This window comes from Fundulus heteroclitus, chromosome 15 (assembly GCF_011125445.2).
Source record: "Fundulus heteroclitus isolate FHET01 chromosome 15, MU-UCD_Fhet_4.1, whole genome shotgun sequence".
In the NCBI taxonomy this organism is placed as follows: Eukaryota; Metazoa; Chordata; class Actinopteri; order Cyprinodontiformes; family Fundulidae; genus Fundulus; species Fundulus heteroclitus.
In genome coordinates this window covers 9,885,975-9,910,756 of record NC_046375.1, presented here as the reverse complement: position 1 = coordinate 9,910,756, position 24,782 = coordinate 9,885,975, and the positions used below count along the sequence as shown (strand labels likewise).

Below are 24,782 nucleotides of genomic sequence, written 5' to 3'. Positions count from 1 at the left end.
AGTAAGAGCTGACAAACTTCCTTGATTTTGGTTTGATCTGAACATAGCTTTAATAATCCTATATTTTTAAATCTAACAGGTGCTGCACACAAAGAAACATACATAGATATCGGCATGTTAAGTTGCTTAGTACGTTTTCAATTAAAACATTTTTGTTCATACTGTTATTTGATTTTAAACCATTAATAATTGGTAGGTCACGATAATTCATTGAAGATCTGTCAGGTCAAGTAAACCTATTTATGAAAGATCTGAGCTTTTATAGAAGTTCTTAGTAATAAAACTAATATGAGAATTTATATGATATCATTTTGTGTCTGTATTGTCCCATATGGCTGTAATACATGTGATGGACTCAACATTTTTATTCAAACGCAAACATTGTCCCTTTTACCAGCGAGTCATAATAAATGAGACTAAATGTTTGTCACAAATAAATGCCATTAAAGTTTAAAAGTCTGTACTTTGAGCCAATCAGAGACTAAGACGAGTTTACCCCGAAGTTGGCCTCCTCAGAGCAAGTTGTTTTGTTTTGATAAGAGGTTTGGGGAGTTGAGATCATCCTTATCTTTACAGCCATTTAAAGGGAAGGTTCTTCTGCTGGCTCTTTAACACGCCTGAGAACACGTGGGTTTTAATTATTACTGCAGTGTTTGTTTTTCTCATTGAACAGTTTTCTTTGAGCAAGAAAAACACGTAGGGTTGCACACCTCTCAGATATCTTATAATAGTTGGAGGTTTATACAATTAACTTTCTTTTTGACAAAATTAATGTTTCAACATTAATATCCTATTCTAACCGAGCTTTCCTTTTGATATTCCATTGTTTCAGTTTGCCAAAAATCTTAATTAAGGAGAGCAGAAACTCTAAGGTACTACGTTGTGCTTGATGTCTCAACCTTTTGGCTGCTTTTATGAATGATGCTCTCCTTGCCCAGCCTGTCAGATCAGTAGGTCGACTGTGTGCTGGCAGGTCTGCAGTTTTTTTGCTCTTTTCATGTTTGGATCAGAACTGAACAGTGAGGTCTTCAAAGCTTGGGATACTGTTTAAAAACTGAGTCTGGCAATACACTTCTCCACATCTTTATCTGTGTCCGGTACCGTGTTGTTCACTGTTGCTTGTTCACTGGTGTTTTCTACCTAAAACCTCTGGGTCCTTCAGATATCAGCCATATCTAGAGGGAGCACACAGAAATAACAGCTGGGACTTATTTTCAGGTGACCATTGAAGACATTTGGGTTCACTGGATTTTATTTATCAGAGTAAATTGGCACAGTTCAATTTACTGAAATATGGCACATTGAAGTTTGCAACTGTAACATTGCAAAAAGTACGGTGGCCCATTGGTGTCAACACTAATGAAAAAGTCGCAACGGAAAAATACAAAAGTTGTCACCTCTGGGAGAAAGGTGAAAAAAGTTCAATGGTTATGAATGCTTCTGCAAGGCAGTGTAAATCCTTTACACGCTCAAAGCACCTACAGTACAACCTTAAAGGAACTGGTTTGACTGTAATTCCTCTACAGTTCACAGGAATTATCCTCACAGTAAGAGCAGTAAGAGGTCACTGTGCGTTGTGTATGTGTGTGTGTGTGAGCATTAAGGCCACCCTCAGGTAACTTTTACGATGACGGAGTTAATCTTTCTCCTCAGACAGTAAAAGCGGTCAGGCAAGGAGGAGGTGCTACGTAATCTCCCGTCCAGTCTGCAATGATCTGCAGCGGGAGGGGCTTTGCTTTGCTTTGGCCCGATGCCCCAAAACCGGATTACGGTTCTTTTGCATGGTAGTGAAAGGGGACTTGGGACAGAAATACACTGACACCTGTGGACAAACGCACTGAACACGCAGGTGCACAAGGGAATGAGATTACGCTAAATGGCCTCTTTCCCCCCACTCTGTAAGGGGATAAACTCCTCACCGTCTAAGAGAGTCAACGGGAGCAAGAGTAGAGCTACCACCTTACATTTCTTTCCTAGAATCAGTCATTCCCTCTTTTTATTGCTTGAATTTCCATTTCCTTTAAGCTAAATGGTTCCTTTTCTTTCCAGACATCGTTTTTTGTGAAATCGGACTGCACTGTCGGCTGACTGGATCGGGAGGATGGAGAAAGAGCTGCAAGCAGAGTCAGATCAGAAGGAAGAGGCAGAGGCCCAACAAGAGGCGCAGGCAGCTTCGGAGCCCGAATTCACGTTGCGGTGCCTGGACAACTCCAACTTCGACACCCTGTTCCAGGACACGCCGGAGTTTGAGGGGGCCGCGGACCGCCTGGAGCAGGTGCTGAAGGGCATGGAGATGCTGCTGACGGACGTGGAAGACCTCAGGAGCCAGTGCAGCTTCCAGGCCTCGGAGTTGATGCAGGCAGCGCAGGATCTGAAGCAGCAGCAGGAGGAGCTGAAGGAGAGCTACGCCGAGATGGCCCGGGAAATGCAGGACATAGTGGAGTCGGTGGAGGAACTGTTCAGCACCAAGAGCGCCTTTGAAGCCAAGGAGAAGGAAACACAGAAACTGAGCCGGCAGCTTTGAGAGACCAAAAGTGGACTTTGTTTTGAGTTGTGGGATAAATGCACTGTGTGGGGTTGCGGTTTGGACTCTGACTGTGTGATAGGCAATTTTGAGCTGTTGACAAACGAAGTAAGGCTTGTTTGATGTGAAGATTGTTATGTTAAGTCTATATCTGATAACCACAATGTGTGAAAAGCCATATGTGATGAATTCAAAGTTGTAGAAATAAACTTCAACTAACTATAATAATAAGTCATGAATTTGTTGTGAACTCCATGGTGCAAATCTGTGTATCATTGCAACTGTTTTGTACTCAGATGTACATTTGATGTAAAGGGCCAACTTTAGCCCTGTCAAGTTGCATTATCATGCTTTACTTTAGTAATGCATACATATATATCTATATATCTATACATAGATATTTAGATATATAGATATATATGGAAAATGCATAGTAGGTTTTGGAGATTTAAGATTAAACTTTTATGTTTTTAGCCAGAAAGACACCAGAATGCTGCTGTCTTTTGCCTTCCCTTGATATATGCTTCAGACTGCATCCATGTGGGGCTTTTCCTAAAATAAACTAACCGAAGCTTAAAAGTGATGTTTTCCTCCCACCAGCTCCACTGCTGTGACTTAGTGGACTGTGTTTAGTGGTTATGAGATGTGTGACAGGGACAATCAGCGGTCAGAATGGCCTGTCGAAAAAAAAAAAGTAGAGGAATAACTCAATGGGAGCCAATGGAATGTTTTTGGCTATATTTAACTTTTTATTTTAGATGTGTCTTTTATTTGTTTTCTAATATGCCGTATTCAATCTCCAACAAACACATGTGCAACCATTAAATGTTTGATGGAAACATGCTATTAGGCTCTTGTTCAAGTGTTTCAGTCAGCCTGCAGAACATTATTCAGATTAAACGTCTGCATTTCTGCATAAACACATAAAAAGCTTTGTAATATAAAGCAATGTTTTTAAAGTTTAAACACCTCCATACAGCATAGCGAAAACGTTTTTGCCCCTGTGCAGATTTATTGGGTTTTGGATTCTTCTGTCTTATACTGTATACTGTAAATGTTTCAGATCCCACCTGAGTAAAATGAAAATGCAGTTTTAAAATGAGGATTTCAATCATAAATGGAAAAAAGCTATCCAAATCTAGATAGATAGATAGATAGATAGATAGATAGATAGATAGATAGATAGATAGATAGATAGATAGATAGATAGATAGATCCTAAAGAGGAAAAGCTGCCCGCCACTTCTTCTTTTAGCCTGCATTCAGTTCAATTGAATTTTATTTATATAGCACCAATTCACAGCACGTCTACTCAAGCCACTTTACAAAGTCAAATTCAATCAAATCATACACACAGATTGGTCAAAAAGTTTCCTATCTAAGGAAACCCAGCAAATTGCATCAAGTCTTAACAAGCAGCATTCACTCCTCATGAAAGAGCGTAGAGCCTCAAAGACAGTCGTCTGCATTGTCCATAGTTTTGCAGCAATCCCTCATGCTGAGAAAGCATGAAGCGACAGTGGAGAGGAAAATTCCCCTTTAACGGGAAGGAAAAACTTCGGCAGAACCGGGCTCAGTATGAACGTTCATCTGCCTCGACCGACTGGGGGTTAGAGAAGACAGAGCAGAGACACAATAAGAGAGACAAAAAAGCACAGAAGCACACATTGATCTAGTAATCTGTTCTACGTTATATGGTCATAGCAGATGATCTGTCTTCCCTGGATGATGTCACAGTTACCAAAATGCTAGATCAGGTGTATCTACTATGAAGAAGAAAAAAAAACATGAAAAGCTGAAATGACAACAAGCAATGCAAATTGGAGAACAGCAGGAGAACTCAGCAAAGTGAGAGAAATAGACCCTGATGTCCTCCAGCTGCATAACTACAGAGATAGCTCAGGATAACCTAAGCCACTCTAACTATAAACTTTGTCAAAAAGGAACGTTTTAAGCCTTAGTCTTAAAAGTAGACAGGGTGTCTGCCTCACGGACCAAAACTGGGAGTTGGTTCCACAGGAGAGGAACCTGATAGCTAAAGGATCTGCCTCCCATTCTACTTTTAGAGACTCTAGGAACCACCAGCAGACCTGCAGTCTGAGAGCGAAGTGCTGTGTTAGGAACATACGGGGTAATCAGAGCTCTGATATATGATGGACCTTGATTATTATGGGCTTTATACGTTAGAAGGAGAATTTAAAATGTTATTCTTGATTTAACAGGAAGCCAATGAAGGGAAGCTAAAATTGGAGAAATATGATCCCTCTTGTTGATTTTCATCAGAAGTCTCGCAGCATTTTGAATCAGCTGAAGGCTTTGAACTGCATTTTGTAGACTTCCTGATAGCAAAGAATTACAATAGTCCAGCCTTGAAGTAACAAATGCATGGACTAGTTTTTCAGCATCGCTCCTGGACAGAATGTTTCTAAATTTGGCGATATTCAGGAGGTGAAAAAAGGAATCCCTGGAAACCTGTTTAACATGGGATGTAAATGACATGTCTTGGTCAAAAATAACACCAAGGTTGTTTTATTTTACTTTATTTCCAGAGGCCAGTTTAATGCCATCCAGATTAGGTGATTAAGAAATGTATTTCTCAAGGACTCTGGTCCAAAAATGAGCTGGACATGAAGGCTCTATTTTAGATATTTCTTCCTTCTGCAGGTCAAGCAGTAATCAGGACTGGGTGAAGCTAATGATATTAAACCAAATAATATGATTAATCTCAGGTAAATTGTGAATTAGCAAGAGGTGCAGTTATGTTTTCACATAGGGCGAAGTGGGTCTGCATTTCTTTTTCACTTTATAAATCATTAAGTCATTTGAAAACTGCATATTGTGTTCATTTTGATTTTAAAAACAAGTGTCTAAATGAACTGAATCTATTAAAGTGAATGCAAGCCTACATTAGGGTGCAAACAGTTGTTCTTTTATGATGCTGTATACAGATGCTGTTAAAAGCAAAAGCTAAAAAAAGCTTTTTTACTGAAAAAAGAAAAGCTGTGTTTTTCCTGTATGGTTGTAACATGACACTTTCTGGGCTGCGGTTTTGGCTAGAAGACCAGATGAGAAGATAGAAATCGCTGCGCCTGTGCCTTTATTTCACCTTGTAGATCCACTGTCTTCTGTGGTGCGGATCTACCAGCTGGAGATTCCCTTAAAGAAGGTAAGGCAGCTCTAACTTCAAGCACATTTTCACCTGTATGTTTTGCGTATGTTGCATTTGCTCAGCATCACCGAATAATTCACCCCCACGTGTCAATATAAATTAAAGTGAACTAAGTATAACAAACGCTATGTGTGTGCTTTCAAAGTGACTCTTTGCATTGAAATTTGAGTTGTTTAGCAGCTATTCTCATTAGTAGTTTATGCAAGGCTTTTGGTGAACATGAACATCCTGCAAGTCCTTTGCATCCTGCAGCTGGTTGGTCCTGCTTTTACGGTAAGTCTCATTTTTGGCATGATAAATAAAGTACACTAACCTACATCTTTGACCAATAGTAGGTTATTTATACAGTTTATGGTAAATTCAGAAACTATATATATATATATATATATATATATATATATATATATATAAACTGCAAAACCTTTTCTAAACAAATGAGTAAAAGTGGCTTTTCTGTTTATTGCATATTTGCCTACCATTTTGAAGTATTTTGGATAAAATTGCAAGATAAAATGTGTTTTGAATTACGGCATTTTTTGTATTTACAACATTATAGTTTTTGCCACGAGGTTACTAGGTTATCTTTTCTGACATTTTCTCAGGTTACAAAATATCACAAGGTTTCAAGGAAGCATTACTTTCAGAAAACTGGATTTTTTTGTAACTGTTAATCCCATCCATCCATCCATCCATCCATCCATCCATCCATCCATCCATCCATCCATCCATCCATCCATCCATCCATCCATCCATCCATCCATCCATCCATCCATCCGCACAGACAAGTCATGTTGACACAGAGATCCCCCAGTTGGTCTACATTTTGTACATTTTAAATTTCAGATTTTAAACTGATATTCCTTTCCATTCTGACCTGCTCACATTTACAGTCAGTTCTAGCAACAATACTAATTTCTTCAGATGAGAATTTTATAAGTAAAGTGTGCTTTTGCTCTCATTACAGAAGTGATTGTGATTATATGCCAAGAAGTGAGCTTACGTATTCATTATGTAACACACAGGGGTTGGTTTGTGGTTTCAAGCTCCAGCTTCTATTTTCTCCTATTGTGCTCTCACAAAAAAATTACTGGTTTGTGGTGGCTAGCATTTGGTTGGAGAAAGCAGCATGTGTTTCAGAGGTGGCACAGGAAAACATTTTTTTCCCCTATGTAACCACATTTCCATTTTTCACTTATGTACTTCTTTTGGAAGCTGACACAGCCTGTGAATGACTACTGGGGGGAGTTTGGGGCCTATGGCCCCTGCAGCCGTACCTGTGGCACCGGAGTGTCAATGAGAACCAGGAGATGTATTACTTCAAGGTAATTTAAACACTCCCAGGAAGATTCTCAATATAATATAATATAATATAATATAATATAATATAATATAATATAATATAATATAATATAATATAATATAATATAATATCTCTCCTGCAGGACAGATGGTGGCCACAACTGTGTAGGATCCTCCAAATCGTTCCTCACCTGTAATACACAGGTAATTAATAATAGTTAAAAAAAAATGTGCACACAGGAGCAAAATACAAAATATGTAGACGTGCAGTGCTTTCTTTTCTTTATTTATTTTTTTTTGTCATGACAGGCCTGCCCAGTTGGTTCGAGAGATTTCAGGGAGGAGCAGTGTTCGGAATTTGACAGAATAGACTTTCAAGGAAAACGTCACACATGGGTGCCTTATTATGGAGGTACGGTCTCTGTTAGACTCTTTAAACACATTACCACAATCAAAAGGAAAAAAAACATTTCTGCTAAATGTAATTTACACTAACCCAATAAAGACACACGTAGTGGGTTTCTCTCTTTTTTTAAACTCCATCTGTATTGCACTACACAATACTTGGATACAAGCTTGTAAAATTACGCAATATTCGAGGAATAAAGTGCAGAAAATGTCTGACTCAGGGTGTTATTGATTATACCTTTATTATTCCAGCCTCCAACCCATGTGAGCTAAACTGTGTACCAAGAGGACAAAACTTCTTCTACCGCCACAGGCCCACAGTGGTGGATGGGACTCCATGCTATGTGGGGCGCACCGATATCTGTGTGGATGGAGTCTGTCGGGTAAGACCTGAAGCAAAAGATTTACGCTGTATTCTTAAAGTACTACTCTTCATTTTAAATAGTACCCTTTTTTTTGGATCGCTCCACACAAGAAACATTGTTTTAAATCTGAAACCTTATTTTTCCATCTCGAAGACGTCACATCCCAGGTCATTGCTGACACTATTGTCCTTTTCCAGTTACTGGTCCATGGGGAGTTTATGGGTTTGGACAACGACACTTTCTCTGTCCACTCCTCTGCTCCCGTCGCTGTTGCCCCCCATCCAAGAGACACGCGCACCTACATCTACCGGGCCGGGGTCTACGGAGAGTGCTCTGCCTCCTGCGATGGAGGCATGCAGTACCGCAGCGTGGACTGTTTGGTTCAGGACCCGTCGAACCCTCATGTGGTGGACGAGTCTTACTGCGTCGCCCAGCGCCTGCAGAAGCCGCAGAGTCAGCAGGCGTGCAACATGCACCCGTGTGCTGCAGCAGAGTACAGCGTCTCCAGCTTCAGCGTGGTTTGTATCTTACAGTGTGGGCATTTCAAGAGAGTTGTACTGGTTAGAAGAAGATTAACATTATGCAATTTTTTTTTACGTTTTATTGCCAGTCTTTGACTTTCCAAAAAAGTAAAAAATAAATAAATAAATAACAACTGGACTTTTTTTCAAAGTTTGAAGACGTTTCGCTTCTTATCCAGAAAGCTTTCTCAATTCAAAATGTCTGGAGCAGCCCAACAAAGGCCTTGTAATGGCTTAGATGACATGCAAACCGAAACAGGTCCACCTCTTATTAATGGGGAGTCGTTAAGGTCACTGTTGGCCTGCAAATTAAACCGAAACTGGTCCACGCCTCTGCAATGAGGAGTTGTTAGGGTCGTTATTGGCCTGGCTTACCAGAGCGATGTTTTGCTCATTGTATGGAAGTGAGGATTGAGGTGAATTTGAAGGAATCAACCCTATAGCTGTGTTGTAAGTTTTTGAGAGATGGAACCTAAGTTGTCCTCTTATGTTTAAGGTTGTTTTTTTCTCTCTTAATGTAGATGGCTTCCTTTACACCCCTATCAAACCATCTGTCTTCTTTGTCCAAAATGTGAACAATTTGGTCCTCAAAAGAGTGTCCTTTGTCCTTAAGGTGGAAAAAAAAACCCACTAGAAAAAATGCCTTTTTTTTTTTTTTTTTTTTTTACTTTTTTGGAATGACCTTGATCTGGATGACTGAGAATCTTCACCAGCATATTGCACGCCATTTTGGGAAGGGCAGTCTTTGATTTATTTTCATTTACGGTGCCTTATAAAAATATTTATACCATTTGAATAAATGAAAATCTGGAAAGAGTTGGGTGGCATTGCATTCAAGCCCTGTGAGTGAATTCTTTGAATTTAGAGCCAGCTTTTGCTGCAAGTCTTTTGAGCTATTTGTCTGCAAGCTTTGCTCATCCTCCATCCCGGTTTTAGTCTTTTTCAGCCTCTCACAGTTTTCTTCTAAGCTAACCCTGCTCTGACCAGCTTCCCTGTCCCTGTTGAAGATAAAAAAAAAAAAAAAAAACATTCCACCATCATGATGCTGCAACCACTATGTTTCATCATGGCTGTTATGTGGAGTTATTGGAGTTATCTGCCCCTCAATACCATTTTGCATTTACATCAGAAAGCTTTGAGGCAAACTGGATCGTATCAAAGATTTTTCTTTCAATAATGTCGTTCTTTTTATTACTCTTCTACAAAAGCCATGTTTGTTGAGTGCATACGTAGTTGTCTCACCTGAGCATAGAAAACCCACCAAATGCATTTATAGATTAGTTATATTTATACTCATATTCATTTACTCACAGATGGATTATTCACTATTTCAATAACTTCTGAGTAAAGTTGACAGAAATCATCCTTATTTATAAAAAAAAAAAAGAAACAACAAAAAAAGCAAACATGAAATGCTTGCGGATTAAAGCTTTGGCTAATCTGTAAATATATTTGGTCATAACACGGTTGAACTGATTGATGATCTGAATCTGTGATTGCCTTTCTCAGTGTTCAGTGACCTGTGGGGAAGGGCAGCAGACGAGGGAGGTGGTCTGTGTGGGAGCGAGAGGGGAACACCTGCCTGACCACGCCTGCAGGGGACTGACCCGACCCGCTTCTGTCCAGACCTGCCGCCGACCTGCATGTCACCAGCGCGTCTCCTGGCATGTCACTGACTTTGGACTTGTAAGTTCAGAGAAAAGTCTCTGTGAATGCAATAAAACCGCTGCGCCATCAGTGTGAGCATCTCAGCACTGACAACTCCTCTCAAATCTGCAGTGCTCTAGAAGCTGTGGCGGTGGCGTGAGAGAGAGGAAGATTGGTTGTTTTGATACGGATCTGAATCCCTTCCCTGAGGATCAATGCGGATTGGATAGCAGGCCCACATCTGCTGAAACCTGCAATTCACAGCCTTGTCATAGAGCACAAAGTGAGTTAAATATTGAGTGTGGATATATGATTTGGTTTGAATATTTGTGTTCTTCAGCCATTATAGCCTCCTTTCTGTCTAGTGGTTCCAAGCATTCAGGACTCAGGGCCAGGTAGAAGTCCCATAAGGTTTGTGCCCCATGTTCCAGGGGAACCGTCAGGTTTGTTAAGTTGTATTTTCTTTCTCTTCTTCTTCTAGTCTGCATGTAAAAGTACTAAATTATCAGTATGTCCAGCTAAAAATGCAGGAAAAGTGCATTAAGAAGGTGTAAAACTAATGTGCAGCCAATTCCTTTCAGCCTGTCAGGTATCAGCCGAATGTATAATTGTTAGACAACAAAAATTGTCTATGACTTCTTGCCTGTGATTGGCTCAAGTTCTATCTGAAAAACAAATAGAAATCCCCCTTTTTTTTAGTTTCTTACTGGTCACAACAGAGCCAGCCAAGATCGTAAAGGCCCCTATGCAGAGTTTAATTTTGGGAACCACTTCCAGTTAAACCTATTCACCGCCGGGCCCCAGAGCATGAACCGTATCTCTTTTAAATTGTCCAAGTTTGACATTTTTTAAGTGTAATTAACTATCCTAAATTTCATGATTCACTTGTAAGTCACAGTTAGTTTATTATCCACTTCACATTATTAACTAAATAGATAGCAGCGGTAGCAGGCAATAATTTATTAATAACACATCCTGACCTACTGATATTGTATTATGTCAATTAAAAATAACTATTAAGATTGTTTTCTTTATATGAATGCAACTATTATTTTTGTTACTACTTTTATACACGAGAACATCTTTGAAGAATTTTAATTTTGCTATATTTTTTTATTCATAAACTTCTAAGTAAATTTAAAAGAACATCAGATATATCAGTATAAACTGAAAGCTTTTAAAATCCTTGTGTGTGAGAGGTCAAATATTGTTGGGGGCAGACAGCACCTTAGTTTGCTTATGCCCCAAGCAAACTCTGGCTCACAGTCATATTTCTAAAAACTATGGCTGATATCAAATGTTTCAGTAAGAATATAGTTCTTATTTGATAGTAAATGATTTTTGCCCCTCCATTTCTACTTCATGTAGAAAGCTGTTATGCAAACGTTTTTTTAGTTTTTTTGTATGCCCCATACTGATCATTTTCTTTGGCCTTAAGAATAGAAACATTCAGTGACATTGGTGTCCTAACCTCGTGTGTTAGGTCATCCTTGTGCGCAGACATTATACGGATGCTGCGCTGACGGCCATACACCTGCAACTGGACCCAGGAACCAGGGCTGCACACAAGATGACTGCGTTCGCAGCAGGTAATGTCCTCCCTGGATTCTGTCTTTTAAACCAGTGTTTGACCTAAAGTAAGGGTTTTTTTTTGTCACAGTTAAATCTTTCTCGTTCTCAGATTTGGCTGTTGCTCAGATGGCGTGACAGCAGCTCGAGGGTTCGGTATGGCTGGATGTCCTGACTACCAACCACCTGGGGTAGGACTCACATTCGGTGGATGTGCTTGGATCTTGAAATCTTAGTTTTCTTGCATTTCTGTGAGGGTGTTGATGGTATAATTGCTCATAGGTCACTTCACTAGACTTCAGCACATCAGGCCATACACTGCCACCTACCTGTCTACAAGCATAAATTCACAATAAACGTCTTCAAGTAGAGCTCGTACAATCACAGCAATCCCAATTAAACCTTGATGACTTATTTTTATTTATAAAATTTCAAATCAAGTTCAGAGTAAATTTCTGTTAATCGTGTGTTCAGTAAGGTGAACATTGTGCATCACTGGCCATATTTGAACTGAAATTCCTAATAGTTTTAGCTGTAAAAAAAAAAAAAAGACTGACAAAATGTTTTCCTTTAACTTTTTTTGAGCCCAAATAAATTTCTTTTGGAGATTATTTTGTGAGTTACAGTTGTCTTGGTTTCATGTTAGAAGTTCAACATACAGTACCTGACACAGCAGGGTGATGGGCAATAGTGTTAGACCCTATCAATGACTCTCAGGAAAGTAAGCAGTGGGATATGCTAGATTGAGTGAAGCTGCAGCTGAGGATGGTGTGGTAGATAAGTAGCAGAAGATTTGACATCTAACAGATTTCATGGGTAAAAAAATGTATATCTAAAAAATATCAGTTCTCTGGATGCTTAGAAAGAACACATTTCAGTGTGGCAGCATTGTCTCTGTTTTTATCCTTTGTAATGACAGATTGTTTCCATATCAGGTGGGCTGACTGGTGACTCATATATTTTCTATTTAGTGCAATGAACTTAACTGGTTCTTCTCTAACCCCCCGTCATTCAAGGCAGATGACCGTTCACACTGAGCCTGGTTCTGCTGGAGGTTTTTCCTTCCCGTTAAAGGGGAGTTTTTCTTTCCACTGTCGCACCATGTTTGCGGTATGAGGGATTGCTGCAAAGCCATGGACAATGCAGACGACGCTCCCTGTGCATCTACGCTTCTCCAGGAGTGAATGCTGCTTGTCAAGACTTTGATGCAATCAACTGGGTTTCTTTACATAGGAATTGTTTTGACCAATCTGTATAATCTGACCCAATCTGTATAATCTGATTGAATTTGACTTTGGAAAGTGCCTTGAGATGACATGTTTCACAAATTGGTGCTACATAAATAAAATTTAATTGAATTGAATTGTTTCACAAATATTGCTGTAAAAAAATATGAGGGGCGAAGGTGACAGGATGTAGAAAGCAAAGGCGGGGACATGGTTCATTTTTTATTCATTACACTAAACAAAACCAGAAAATGGAAGAATGTGTGGCATATCAGTTTAACACCAGTATGTTTTATATTATTATATAGTTTTTGCTCAGTAGATAAAATCATTGAGGTTCTTAAAGGGCCCTGGTCACGTGTTTTGATCATAATGTGAAAACACACAAAAAAATAAAACGGATACTCATCTTCAAATGCAACAATATAAACCAAGCTGTCATCCTTTAGCCTGAAATGAACTTTGCACCAGGTGAGATTAGCAGACTTAAATACTGTTGTGCCATCTGCCGGTGGCACCGCAGCAGTATCAAAAGGCTAAATGACACAGCTTCTTTAAGAGTCAGTAGACCGTCCTGCAATGCTTCGCAGCAAAGTGACACCTTACGATAATTTAGTTGGAAAGCCTTTGTATGCAACCAGAGTGAGTTACTGCCATAGAAATGTGTAAAAATCATACGACATGACTAGGTCCTCTCAGGCTGAAGTTGCCCAGAGGTGGGCATGTGAAAAGCTCTTTGTAAAGAACATAGAGCATTTTTTCATGCCTAATGTTGATTAAAGGTGCATAGAAACATAATTAAGCGTGAGATTATCCGATTTCATGCATGAAAGAGTTAATATGGAGTATTTTTTTGGCCTACTGCACATGAGTCCCTCGTTTCATCATGTCATACCATTTACTGGTATTGTGTGTTTCTTGTCCCACAGTGTAAACCTAACTTTGAAATAGTAATGCAAATAGTTTTGTTTCCAATCTCCCGTTGCTGGTGTCCCCCCAGCCAAGAGAGACGCTCACCTACATCTATCGGGCCGGAGTCTACGGGGAGTGCTCTGCCACCTGCGACGGAGGCATGCAGTACCGCAGCGTGGACTGTTTGGTTCAGGAACCATCGAACCCCAGAGTGGTGGACGAGTCTTACTGCGTCGCCCAGCGTCTGCAGAGGCCACAGAGTCAGCAGGCTTGCAACATGCACCCGTGTGCTGCTGCAGAGTACAGCGTCTCCAGCTTCAGCGTGGTTTGTATCTTTCTCCATTTTATGGTTTATGGCACAGATTGGTGCACGAACACCCTGAACTAAACATAAAACTGAGACATGAAGCAATGCTCTTTTACAAAGCAAAACTCCTTGAGTCACTCTGGTCCAACTAGAATACTGTTTGTTCAGATCCTTTTAGGAGTCTTCCAGTGACGCGCGGTAGGGTTCATAGCTGTTGAGGCACTGACGTCAGTCAGGTTTACAAATACATACACTACAGAGTAGACTCATTGCAAAGTGCTGAAGGAGACTGATTGAGCCAAATCAATTAACCAAGAGACATTAAATGTTTGATTCTTTGTTAAAAAAATAGATAAAACTAAATTATTTGTCATTTGATTGGTAACAGTTTATGAGTTATGATCGATTTGTGCATTTGTAACACATTTAAAAACTATAACCCACACTATGCACATTTCATTACAAAAACAAAACATAAGTAATTATCGCTGTCTTACCTCTACTTATAAATTAAGTCCAGCTGCGCTCTTTTTGAAAAAAAAAATTGTCTTTTTCCGGTAAAAGTTCTCTTTATCTTCTTCAGTTTTAAAACTCTCTCAATCTCAGTGGAGCTCACTGCCAGGGAGGAAAGCCTTCCTTGATCAATCCCGTTCCAGCTGTATGTTTTAAGTCTTTTTAGTGCTTTACTTGTATATCAAAACTCGCTAATAATACCTCCATAACTTGCTTTGACTCTACAATTTGGGGATCACGAGCGCCCCCTGCCTGGAGGCCTCACCTACAACCCGTTCTTTGGCTTTTATGATCGCCCAGCAACACACGAAAAACACACAGTTTTCGTTATATATTTTCTTTCTTTCCATGATGACAAGTGAAGCCTATCCTCACTTGCCTCCCCTGATTGCACGTCACTGGAGTCTTCTATTTATTTCAAATGAGACAATTTTCAAAGAAGTGTATATTTTCCATGCCTCACAAGTCATAAGAACAGTCACTGGTTATAAAAGTATTTACAGGCCTTACACTGCAACCATCCTAAACAATCTGGCAGCAGAAGATCAACAGATTTACATGACTAGGATGTGCTTGTGCCTTTGTCAGTGTTCAGTGACCTGTGGGGAAGGGCAGCAGACGAGAGAGGTGGTCTGTGTGGGAGCGAGAGGGGAACGCCTGGCCGACCACGCCTGCAGAGGACTGGCCCGACCCGCATCTGTCCAGACCTGCCGCCGACCTGCTTGTCACACGCACATCACTTGGCACGTGACCGAATTTGGACTTGTAGGTTAAGACAAAGTATTTCGCCACTATCGTTATTGCTGCCGCTACTGTATCTCCGTCTCTTCCTCCTCCGTCTCTCTTGACCCTGCAGTGCACCAGAAGCTGCGGAGGCGGCGTGAGGGAGAGGAAGGTCGGCTGCTTCGATTCAGATCTCAACCCCTATCTGGAGGAACGATGTGGAGCAGCTAGCAGGCCTCTTGCCGTGGAGTCATGCAACACGCAACCCTGTCCAGGAGTGCAAAGTGGGAAAAGAATCTTCTGAGATCTTCCGTTTTGGTTTAGTTTCTGTTGCTATTTTTTATTTTTTTATTTATTTTTACAGTGGTTCCAAGTGTTCAAAATCCAGGGGCTGGAGGAAGCCCGAGAACATTTGTGCCACATGTTCCAGGAGATCCTTCAGGTATATAGAGTGGAATATATGCTTTATGAAAATATCACATAGTACACGATTATTCCTTGTGCAAAATTGTAAGATTCACCTGGAAAAACTAGACTGAATACTGTCTCCTATTAGATTATCTGGTCTTCTAAAATTTAATACAAGAACAGAAAGCCGCTGCCATTTCTGGCCTACTTTGTTGTGAAACTTCAGATTGATAGTATACTGCACAAATACCCATGAAACTATAGCAAAAGATTACAGTCTACAGCATTTTAATGGGTTTACAACAAGTACCTTAAAGTTGTGCTTGATCTCATGTTTTCTTGCTTTAGTTTCAAGGCCGGATACATACAGTGAGCGGGATCCCTACCCTCCTGTGTATGGTCCTCACTGCTCGCAGTCGTTATACGGCTGCTGTCCTGATGGCCATACCTCTGCGACTGGACCCAGGTACCAGGGCTGCCCACAGCATGACTGTGCTCAGAGCAGGTAACCGGATGTCTTTCTCTGATCTTTGAAACCAGTGAATGAAATCCAGCGGAACGATCGTTCCGCTGGATCGTTCTCTAACAGAAAAACTGCTCTTAGGTATGGCTGTTGCTTGGATGGAGTGACTCCAGCTCCAGGAGCTGGAAGGGCCGGATGTCCTGAGTTTCAGACAACTGAGGTAGGAAGCAAACTTTTGGGCTACCTTTACACAGAAAGGGGAAATTCACAAAGCATAAAGCAGTCGGCACCATTTTTCACAGCTGTTTTGCCCCAGCTGTTTATTTCTGTACTGGACTCACAAGCAAATTACTCTAAATACACGCAGTGCCACAGGCTGATGACCTCCATGACACGCCATATTGGTCCAGCAATTCACGCAAAAGGAGACCCAAACCAAAGAAATTAACATACTTTAAGAAGCCCGACATTGCTATTTAAAATTATTGATCTAATGTAATATTCTAATTTTCTTAGACAATTTTTGTTTTATTATTTGAAAGCCATTATCATCAAGGTTACAATAAATAAAGTCTTGAAATATTAATTTGTGTAATTAATCTAAATAATAGAGAAGTTTCACTTCACTCTGAATAGAGAGAAAATAAATGTAAAGTTTTCATAATATGGATGGAAAAATTCCATCTTTCCATCCCAGTCTGCCCTGGTTCCTCTTAATGGCCTGCTTTTATGTGGGGCTGTAATTAGATGTAATCTATATGCATAAACTGCACATGTGACACCTTCTATAAGACATTAAACGTGTGAGGTATTAAATCATGTCAAGATGTGCAAGCTACTTCCTACTTCCCAACTCTGGGTCTAACCTTTATTGTTTTTTCCCCCTTCTCTGAACAGCAGCGTCCATCTCGCCCTGTCGATCCACCCAGCGGGAATGTGTGCCTCCTTCCCCAGGACGAGGGTCCTTGTGACACGTGGATTGTTCGCTTTACATTTGACTACAGCACTGGCAAATGCAAGGAGTTCTGGTATGGAGGCTGCCACGGCAATGCCAATAACTTCAGGTCAATGGAAGCTTGCAAGAGAGAGTGCAGCGGCGCAGCAAGGGAGCCTGCACCTGCCAGGGGAACGTCCAGAAGAGGGTCACTTGGTAGCGTTGCAAGGGCAAGGGCTCAGCGCTCACGTCTTCAGCATACAGGATAAAAGAAAGGGTTACTGTTACTCACAGATTAGTATTCAGAGAAATTGGAAATCACTGCAAAATGTTTCAAAACAATATCTCTCATGATTACATTATTTTCAGATGAAAATGCTTCTTGAAGCCTTTAGAACTTTCTTTAGCTACCGATACTCTAGGTGACTCTCCAATGTCACCTAGTCTCATTCTCTGCGTCAAATCAACTTAAGACAGGAAGATAATAGTTTTTTTTTTAATCAAATGACATAGTTACAAATCTTTGATCTGATTTTACATTTGATTGTTTTCTTTCACAAATCTATGTTGTGTCCATTATTTTTGATTGGTTCATTCAGATTAACATTAAAACATCTTACAGGCCCAGTCAATAAAGAGTTTACCTGGTAACCTTGCAATTGTCGTTATTTAACTGTGTTCGTGTGTTCATGCAGTCTGTGATTGAGAAATTTTTTGAAGGGGTCAAACACATGCGTTTTAAACTCTGAACTATGATTTTTGTTAAATTGATTAATATGGCATCAACTGAAGATTGGCAGAATTTGGAGTTTCATAAAATGAACTACTTTATTTAGCTACATCATGTAGGTTATCCATAATAAAGTTGTTAATCTTTAGTCTGGCAATAGAGTTATTGGTAGCATTATGTTTTTCTAGGTTAAAAAAGTAACGGGTGTTCTGTTTTCCCTTTTCTAGCCACTTTCACCTTGATCTGACAAAAGCTACTTTACTTTTGTTAATGTAAAAAATATCCAATTTAATTTGTAACTCAGTTTATTCGTGCCTTTCCAAGTAATTTAAACTAGAGGTATTAAATTGAGAAAGCTCAGATATCCTTCATAGAATTTTGGTTTCTTCTGCTCTATTAGCTTTGACTTTGTTACATCTAAATTGTCGCAGGAATTTACCAGATTTGAATTTAAAAAGTTCCCAATTTGAACCATAAAGATGATCAAACTCTGCTTTATGCCAGAAAAATGTAATCTGATTTTTTTTTTTATCTTTGTAGAGACCTCTTTGTAATTTTGTAAGGAGTTGTTCAATTTCCAGTATGAAGGGAAATTAAAAGACTGTCTATTGTCTGAAAATCTGATAATTAGTTCAATAGCTTCATGGTCTGTAAGGGGGGCAGGAAGAGTATCAACAGTAACAACTTCCTTGTTTACCAAATCTGAGATTAGCCAGAAGTCTATGCTAGATTGTGGATTTTGATTTATTACTCCAGGTAAATACATAGTCATGTGGATGTTCAGCCCTCCAAATATCGAGGAAATGTTTCCACAAAGGATTTGATAATCGGGTTTAAAGCATTTGGACTATCAACAGGCCCTTCATCAAGATTACAATCAAGGACAGAGTTGAAATCTCCTCTCATGAGAATTGTGGCATTAGGGTATTTTTTTAACCCTTCTAGAAAGATCATTCCAACCGTGAGAAACTATTTATAATTTTCCCCTTTAACACTGCACTTAAGTAGTTCCGTACTGTACCTCTAGATCTGAAAGGAGAAAAACATGTCTAATACATGGTTGATGGAGACGACCAATTGTTTATATGGAATGTTACTTCTGTTTTAAGTTATTTATCTCCCATTTCAGTGGCTTTAAACATTTGTTTGATTTTATTCCTCATGGCTTGATTGCACAACACTTCCATCCCAGGTGACAAATGGGAATGATTTAGGCTGATTTTGCAGTAAATGTCTTACTTTTTATAGTAGTTGTGGCTTTTCTCATTTGTAAGTTCTAACCTTTTTTTTCTTTTGCTTCTAAACAATCCTTAGAAATATTCTAATTCAGAAAAAAATGTAAGAACTGGATTTTGGGTCAGAAATAATATTAGCAACACATTACTTTGAAGAGAAATATTTAAGACTGAAAAATACTTTTCTGGTGCATTATTACGAGCCGTAGTAATGCATAATGCACATTATTATAGCACATTATTATAACTCATATGATTGTGTCCATGATGGAAGCACTATCTACAGCTTGCTGCTACATGTTTCAATGACTTAGAAAATATCTACATGCTTTTTTAATTACATTTTTCTTTTTTTCCCTTTTTACATCAGAATTTATTTTTGCAGTTAAAAAAAAGACCAGGGGTCTCATTTATAAAGTTTGCGTACGCACAAAACAGGGCCTGAAACGTGCATACGCCACTTCCCACGCAAAAGTTGGGATCTATAAAAAAAAAGAAAAAAAATACTGAACGGAAAATGTACAGTCCTCACGGCAGCTCTGACCCAGGCGTACGTTAATTTATGAGACCGGAGACATTGGCGACGCAGATGGTGAAGTGATGAATTGCAGCCAGACTGCATGAAGATTCCTCTTAGATGTTCAATTTCACTCCATTGCAGACTTCAATTATAGATCATCCTGATCATAAGCATTAAAATCTGCGGTGTTATTCATTCTTGCGGTGTTATACATACAGGACATTCAGTGCCGGCCCGAGCCTCTTGGGGGCCCTAAGCATAATTTGATTTGGGGGCCCCACTTCCACCACTCAGAATCACCTATGCTAGAAGATTATTGACACAAATGTCACGCTATAATGTTATAGCGAATATTATAAACGAATACAGTGAGGTTATGTATTAATACAAAATAAATAAACGACGGGTTTTCTACCATCACATTGCTCTCTCCAATGATCACCAGGATGAGGTATACCAGAAATTAACAGATTATTTAGAAAATGTGTGAGGCAATGACTTTAATTGCTGTAGACACTCAAATGCACTCGTGCGTAATGCTGCTAGGTAGATGCATTGGCATCCACGAGAATTGAGGGGACCGAATATTTCCTGGCCAGTAATGAGTGGCCAATATCCCACTTTTGACGTTCTGCGTTCTGCTATAACCTACAGGGGAAGGTGGTTACACCCGCCTCCAGATGCGGAAAGGAAGCTCTCCAACCCCCAGAGCGCAAATGAGGTGCACTCACCGCTCACACCCTACGCTCAGCGCCCATCGACTCCCTAAAATGCTTTTTGCAGTTTTTCTTTACTTGTTTTTAATATATAATCGTGGGGGAAACCACTCATTTCACCTGGTCTTCCTCCCACCTCTGAATGTCAGTCACAGGGGAATTTCAACACTGTTGTTTACTTTTCTTTTTAAAAGCATTATTTTAACACTTTTATTAACAAATTATTTTAATCTGGGCAGCATATGTGCTTTACCTCTGATTTACACACTCTCTGAACTTTTCTTTGCCTTTTCTCCATGATGAAAAAAAAAACGATCAGATTACCCATTTTAAACATACATTAACTTTCATGAGGTGATTTTCATCAACCAAGGGCTGAACATGAGGGAACCTGGTATGCAAACATTCAAGTAGGGGTGATCCATAAAGGAAAGTTGCGTGCTTGTGCGCATGGTTTTAAAAAAATATTAATATTTTTTGGCGTACGCCATCTTCTTTTTCTTGGCGTGCGTACACTTTTAGTATGGATTCCACGCAAAGTGTTATAAATGAGACCCCAGTTCATTTGACTTTAGAGTAGGGACTTTTATTTTGAAGCCATTAGTTTTATGTTGAAGGCGTGTTGGCATAAAACCGGAAACACGTTTGCGTCATTTCCCTTCAGTGTTTTTTCTAGAATCACTCTCTTGCGGGGTGAGCTGAAAACCGAATAAAAACGATTCGTTTTTTCTATTTTGCCCCCACCGTAAACCCAGAGGGTCTGTAGTGAATGCAGATATGGTGAGTGTTGTTTGTGCTGGAGTTTGAAATGTAAGAATTACTCATGTTAGGCGACACTACTAGTTATTCTGTTATTGCTAAGCTAGCAAGCTGCGAGGCTAACAGTTGCTACTGGTTCTTAGATGTCAATTCTGCTTTTTTTTTTTTTTTGTAGTAGCAAGATTTATTTAGGTTTAAACTTGGCCTATTATTTGATACCCATCATCTCATGTTGCATCTGTTGGATTGGTGTTTGGCCTATTTCTACGATATATTGTAGGTTATTATCAGAAGTCACGGCGTTTGCCTACCCAACAATGGTCTATAATTATAACGTTTGAAAATGACAGAGGCTGTTATATATATATGTGTGTGTGTGTGTGTGTGTGTGTGTATATAGTGAAAATTAAAATATATACGTAGGTGTAGTGAAGAATAAAATATATTTAAAATATAACGTATGTGTCATATTCCTACATTGTGTATTAAATTGAAATTTCTACTTTTTAGTCGCACACAATTTTGCTTGTCCAGCCGACCAAGAGACCAGAGGGCCGCACGTATGCAGACTACGAGTCAGTAAACGAATGCATGGAAGGTATGTTTTTTTTTTCCCCCTTCCTGCTTTAGAAAATCAACTATTTATATAAATGTTAATACAATGTAATGTTTTATTAGTAAATAATGAAGTAAGATGAAGAAACTGTAGCAAGCTCCAGTTCCCCCCCCCCCCCCCCCCCCCCCCACATAAGTTATTCACCAAGTCTCTGTAGGGGTGAAATTATAAAGCAAAAAAATATTAATAATTGTATTAAAATACTTTAATTTAAATATTAAAAATAAAAAGTGACTTGGTCTGATTAAACATGGTCTGTTTGTCCATTGTCAACATATGCTAACAGGTCTCTCTTTTCAATGAGACTTGATGCCTCAATGAGACTACCTGAATAAATAAGGGTTTGATAAAAGAAAAACATTGGTTTAATGTGCTAACCTGTTTGTGGAAATTAATACTGAGAATATATATTAGGGCTGAACGATTTTGGAAAATAATCTAATTGTGATTTTCTTTCTTAATATTGCGATTTTTATTTTATTGCAGGTTAATTTATCATGTGTTTTAAAATGTATACAAACAACAAATCAATTTGTTTCCTCACCATGTGGATTAGTTGCTAAAAGACCCACAGCATCTAAACTCGGAGCCGTAATGATTGCGTTCTGCCTACGATATATTTCAACCAAAATTGCAATTTTGACTTTTCTCTGCATTAACCACAAGCAACAAAAATGGCCTCTAAATAAAGATGTTTGTAAACAAGGACTATTTTAAATATGAACTTTTAATGTTTCTTTTGATCAGAATATTATTCAAGAGAACAGCTTTTAATTTAATTGGACATCAACCCTTGTTGAACATAAAGTGCAAAGTCCAACCAACAAGCAAGTCTATGTATTAAACTGATTGACATGTACTTAATGCTTTGTATGATTATACAAACTCTAAAACAAGTAATAAAATTAGATTATCCCACTACTGCAACTGTTTTCCCTTCCATGTGGAGGCAAACCCACTTCAAACATATTGCTGACACCTAATGGACGTGTCTAATTCCCTAATTGTTACATAGCCAAAAATTGCAGACCTCTGCGATTTGGAAATTGCGTTTTTTCTTTTGATTTGCTGGTTGTGATTTTTTTTTTTTTTTTTTTTTTTTTTTTTTTTTTTTTTTTCTCCATCCATTTGAGTGAGGTATTTGCAAGCAATACCTTGATTGGATAAAAAAAATGCCTATCTGTGATTGGCGGGTGTGGTTCAGATTGGTGACTCTGTGCTTAATTTGCCAGTACAAATATCTGCAAGCGTAACACAGAGAGAACTGAAGATAGAGGAGCGATTATGTAGAGGCAGAAATACAGCCGTTTAATTATTTACTGCACGCTGTGATCTTAAGGTCGGCGGGCAGTTTCGTTGGTTGGCGGGGATTGTCCACCAATGTTAAGACCGCATTTTAATTTTGGCATTCAAACAACCCCATCATGCTTCTGTTTGTCATATAGTCCAAATTACTTTAGGCTTTTTTTTTCAGTCTGAGAAGGATTTATGCAAAATCCAAACTGTCTGCTTGGTGAGCTGTTAACTGCACTTGGCTTGATTTCATATAGGAAAATTTACTCCAATTGATGCACTCCATACTGATAATTACTCCCAATATTTTTAAATACTTGAATATATAGGAATATTTTAAAATGATTGTAAGTATATTTTCAAATTGTTGTATAAATATTTCCTGTGGTCCAAAATGAATTAGTATTGGTATTCAAATTTAATGACAATGGGTTAGAGTTAGCAGTTTATGAATTAGAAGATGAGGCTTTGTCCTCATTGGATTAAGTATATGTTAGTTTATTAAACAATGCTTGTGATTTTAATTTAAAAGCATTAAAGTTAAACAGAGCATTAACAATGTTTTTTTTTCTCTCTGAAGGAATTCAATGTTGTCAAACTCAAAACCTTGTAAAATCCCTTTTGCATTTAAATAGATCGTTGTATTCGCTTTGCCTTTTTTAAAAAAATAAAGAAAATACAGTTTCCCCGAATTTCCTTTTGGTATTTTATTTATTTGCTGTTCATGTTGTTCAAAACCGTTGTACCTTGTCTTCCAGGTGTTTGCAAAATGTATGAAGAACATCTGAAGAGGATGAATCCAAACAGTCCATCCATTACTTATGACATTAGTCAGCTGTTTGACTTCATTGATGACCTTGCAGATCTGAGCTGTCTTGTGTAAGGATGCGTTAAAATAAAAACAGCCTGCGAATTTCTTGAAGGCTGTTGATCGCTCTCTCTAAATAAAAATATTTTTTGTTTTTAATGCAGGTATAGAGCCGACACACAGACATACCAGCCGTACAACAAAGACTGGATTAAAGAGAAGATATATGTCCTCCTGCGGCGTCAGGCTCAGGAAGCGGCAAAGTAAAGGCACGTTTACTTTGCCGCGTTAGCCGTGTTGTCCTTTTACATGCACCTGGAAGGATTTAAAACTGCTCGTTTATTGCAGACTCCTTCAGATATGTCTACAAGTACAACACTCTCAGGCTGGCAAGGGAAGGGTTCATTTTAAATAATGCATACATTGGAAAATGTGGTGGGGTGGAAAAAAATTTGGGGCTTTATATTGAAATTTTGTTATGTCTATTGGTTTTACATGCATTTCCAATTTATTACACACTGATAATTGGGCTAATGGCTGCAAAGATGTTCTCTCTGCAGTATTTGCCTTCAGAAGTGTTTTACGTTACGGTTGGATTTTTTTTTTTTTTTTTTTTTTTTCTGCATTTACTGCCGGCTATAAATGTAGCTGAGTTGTCTTTAAATTAGAGTGAAGTGAAAATATTCATAAGGTAATTCTTTGTCATTTCATTTCTTTTACTACCATAAAACCAGTAATTATGGTGGGAAACTGTTTTTGTAACTTTTAATTTTGTTAATTTCAGACTTTCTAATGTCTTCTATCATCTTTTGAGTTAAATAAAATAAACTTGTTTTCTGACTTTTGTCCATTATTGAGTATACAATTGGTATCATACCACGCATTTCTTTTTTTAAATGTGTTGTGATGGAAGTGGAATGAAGGAATCATGTCTAAATTGCTATTATAGCTAGATAGTATTAACTATTACACTTTGTTAATCAGCAAACTTTTACATTCAAATTAAACATTTTAATTTAGACATAACTGTATTCCTTTAATGTATGCAGAATGATGGTTCAAATCAAGATTGGCGTTATTGGTAATACATAAACATTTTATATGGGAGAAATAATATA

At 38.7% G+C, this 24,782-nt stretch overlaps 2 protein-coding genes across 6 annotated transcripts; both read left to right on the top strand.

Moving 5' to 3' along the window:
* The first annotated feature begins 5,599 nt into the window (after nucleotides 1-5,599).
* On the top strand, nucleotides 5,600-17,646 carry LOC105929467 (papilin). 5 transcript variants are annotated; one of them, XM_021318847.2, is made up of 19 exons: nucleotides 5,600-5,689; nucleotides 5,889-5,965; nucleotides 6,905-7,014; nucleotides 7,135-7,195; nucleotides 7,301-7,403; nucleotides 7,652-7,782; nucleotides 7,962-8,282; nucleotides 9,795-9,971; nucleotides 10,065-10,215; nucleotides 10,298-10,375; nucleotides 11,416-11,521; nucleotides 11,614-11,692; nucleotides 13,728-13,964; nucleotides 15,048-15,224; nucleotides 15,316-15,466; nucleotides 15,547-15,624; nucleotides 15,939-16,095; nucleotides 16,195-16,273; nucleotides 16,954-17,646. In XM_021318847.2, the coding sequence occupies exons 2-19, from the start codon at nucleotides 5,912-5,914 to the stop codon at nucleotides 17,254-17,256; spliced, it is 2,553 nt and encodes an 850-aa protein (XP_021174522.2). In that variant the 5' UTR covers nucleotides 5,600-5,689; nucleotides 5,889-5,911; the 3' UTR covers nucleotides 17,257-17,646. The 5 variants fall into 5 exon arrangements, with proteins under 5 accessions (XP_021174522.2, XP_021174517.2, XP_021174518.2 ...); XM_021318842.2 differs by having other exon boundaries at nucleotides 16,951-17,646; XM_021318843.2 differs by having other exon boundaries at nucleotides 5,616-5,689; nucleotides 5,899-5,965; nucleotides 16,951-17,646.
* A 3,180-nt stretch (nucleotides 17,647-20,826) lies between these two features.
* Nucleotides 20,827-24,505, top strand: erh (ERH mRNA splicing and mitosis factor). The gene is made up of 4 exons (XM_012867432.3): nucleotides 20,827-20,968; nucleotides 21,458-21,545; nucleotides 23,615-23,735; nucleotides 23,829-24,505. The coding sequence occupies exons 1-4, from the start codon at nucleotides 20,966-20,968 to the stop codon at nucleotides 23,929-23,931; spliced, it is 315 nt and encodes a 104-aa protein (XP_012722886.1). The 5' UTR covers nucleotides 20,827-20,965; the 3' UTR covers nucleotides 23,932-24,505.
* Nucleotides 24,506-24,782: the final 277 nt, after the last annotated feature.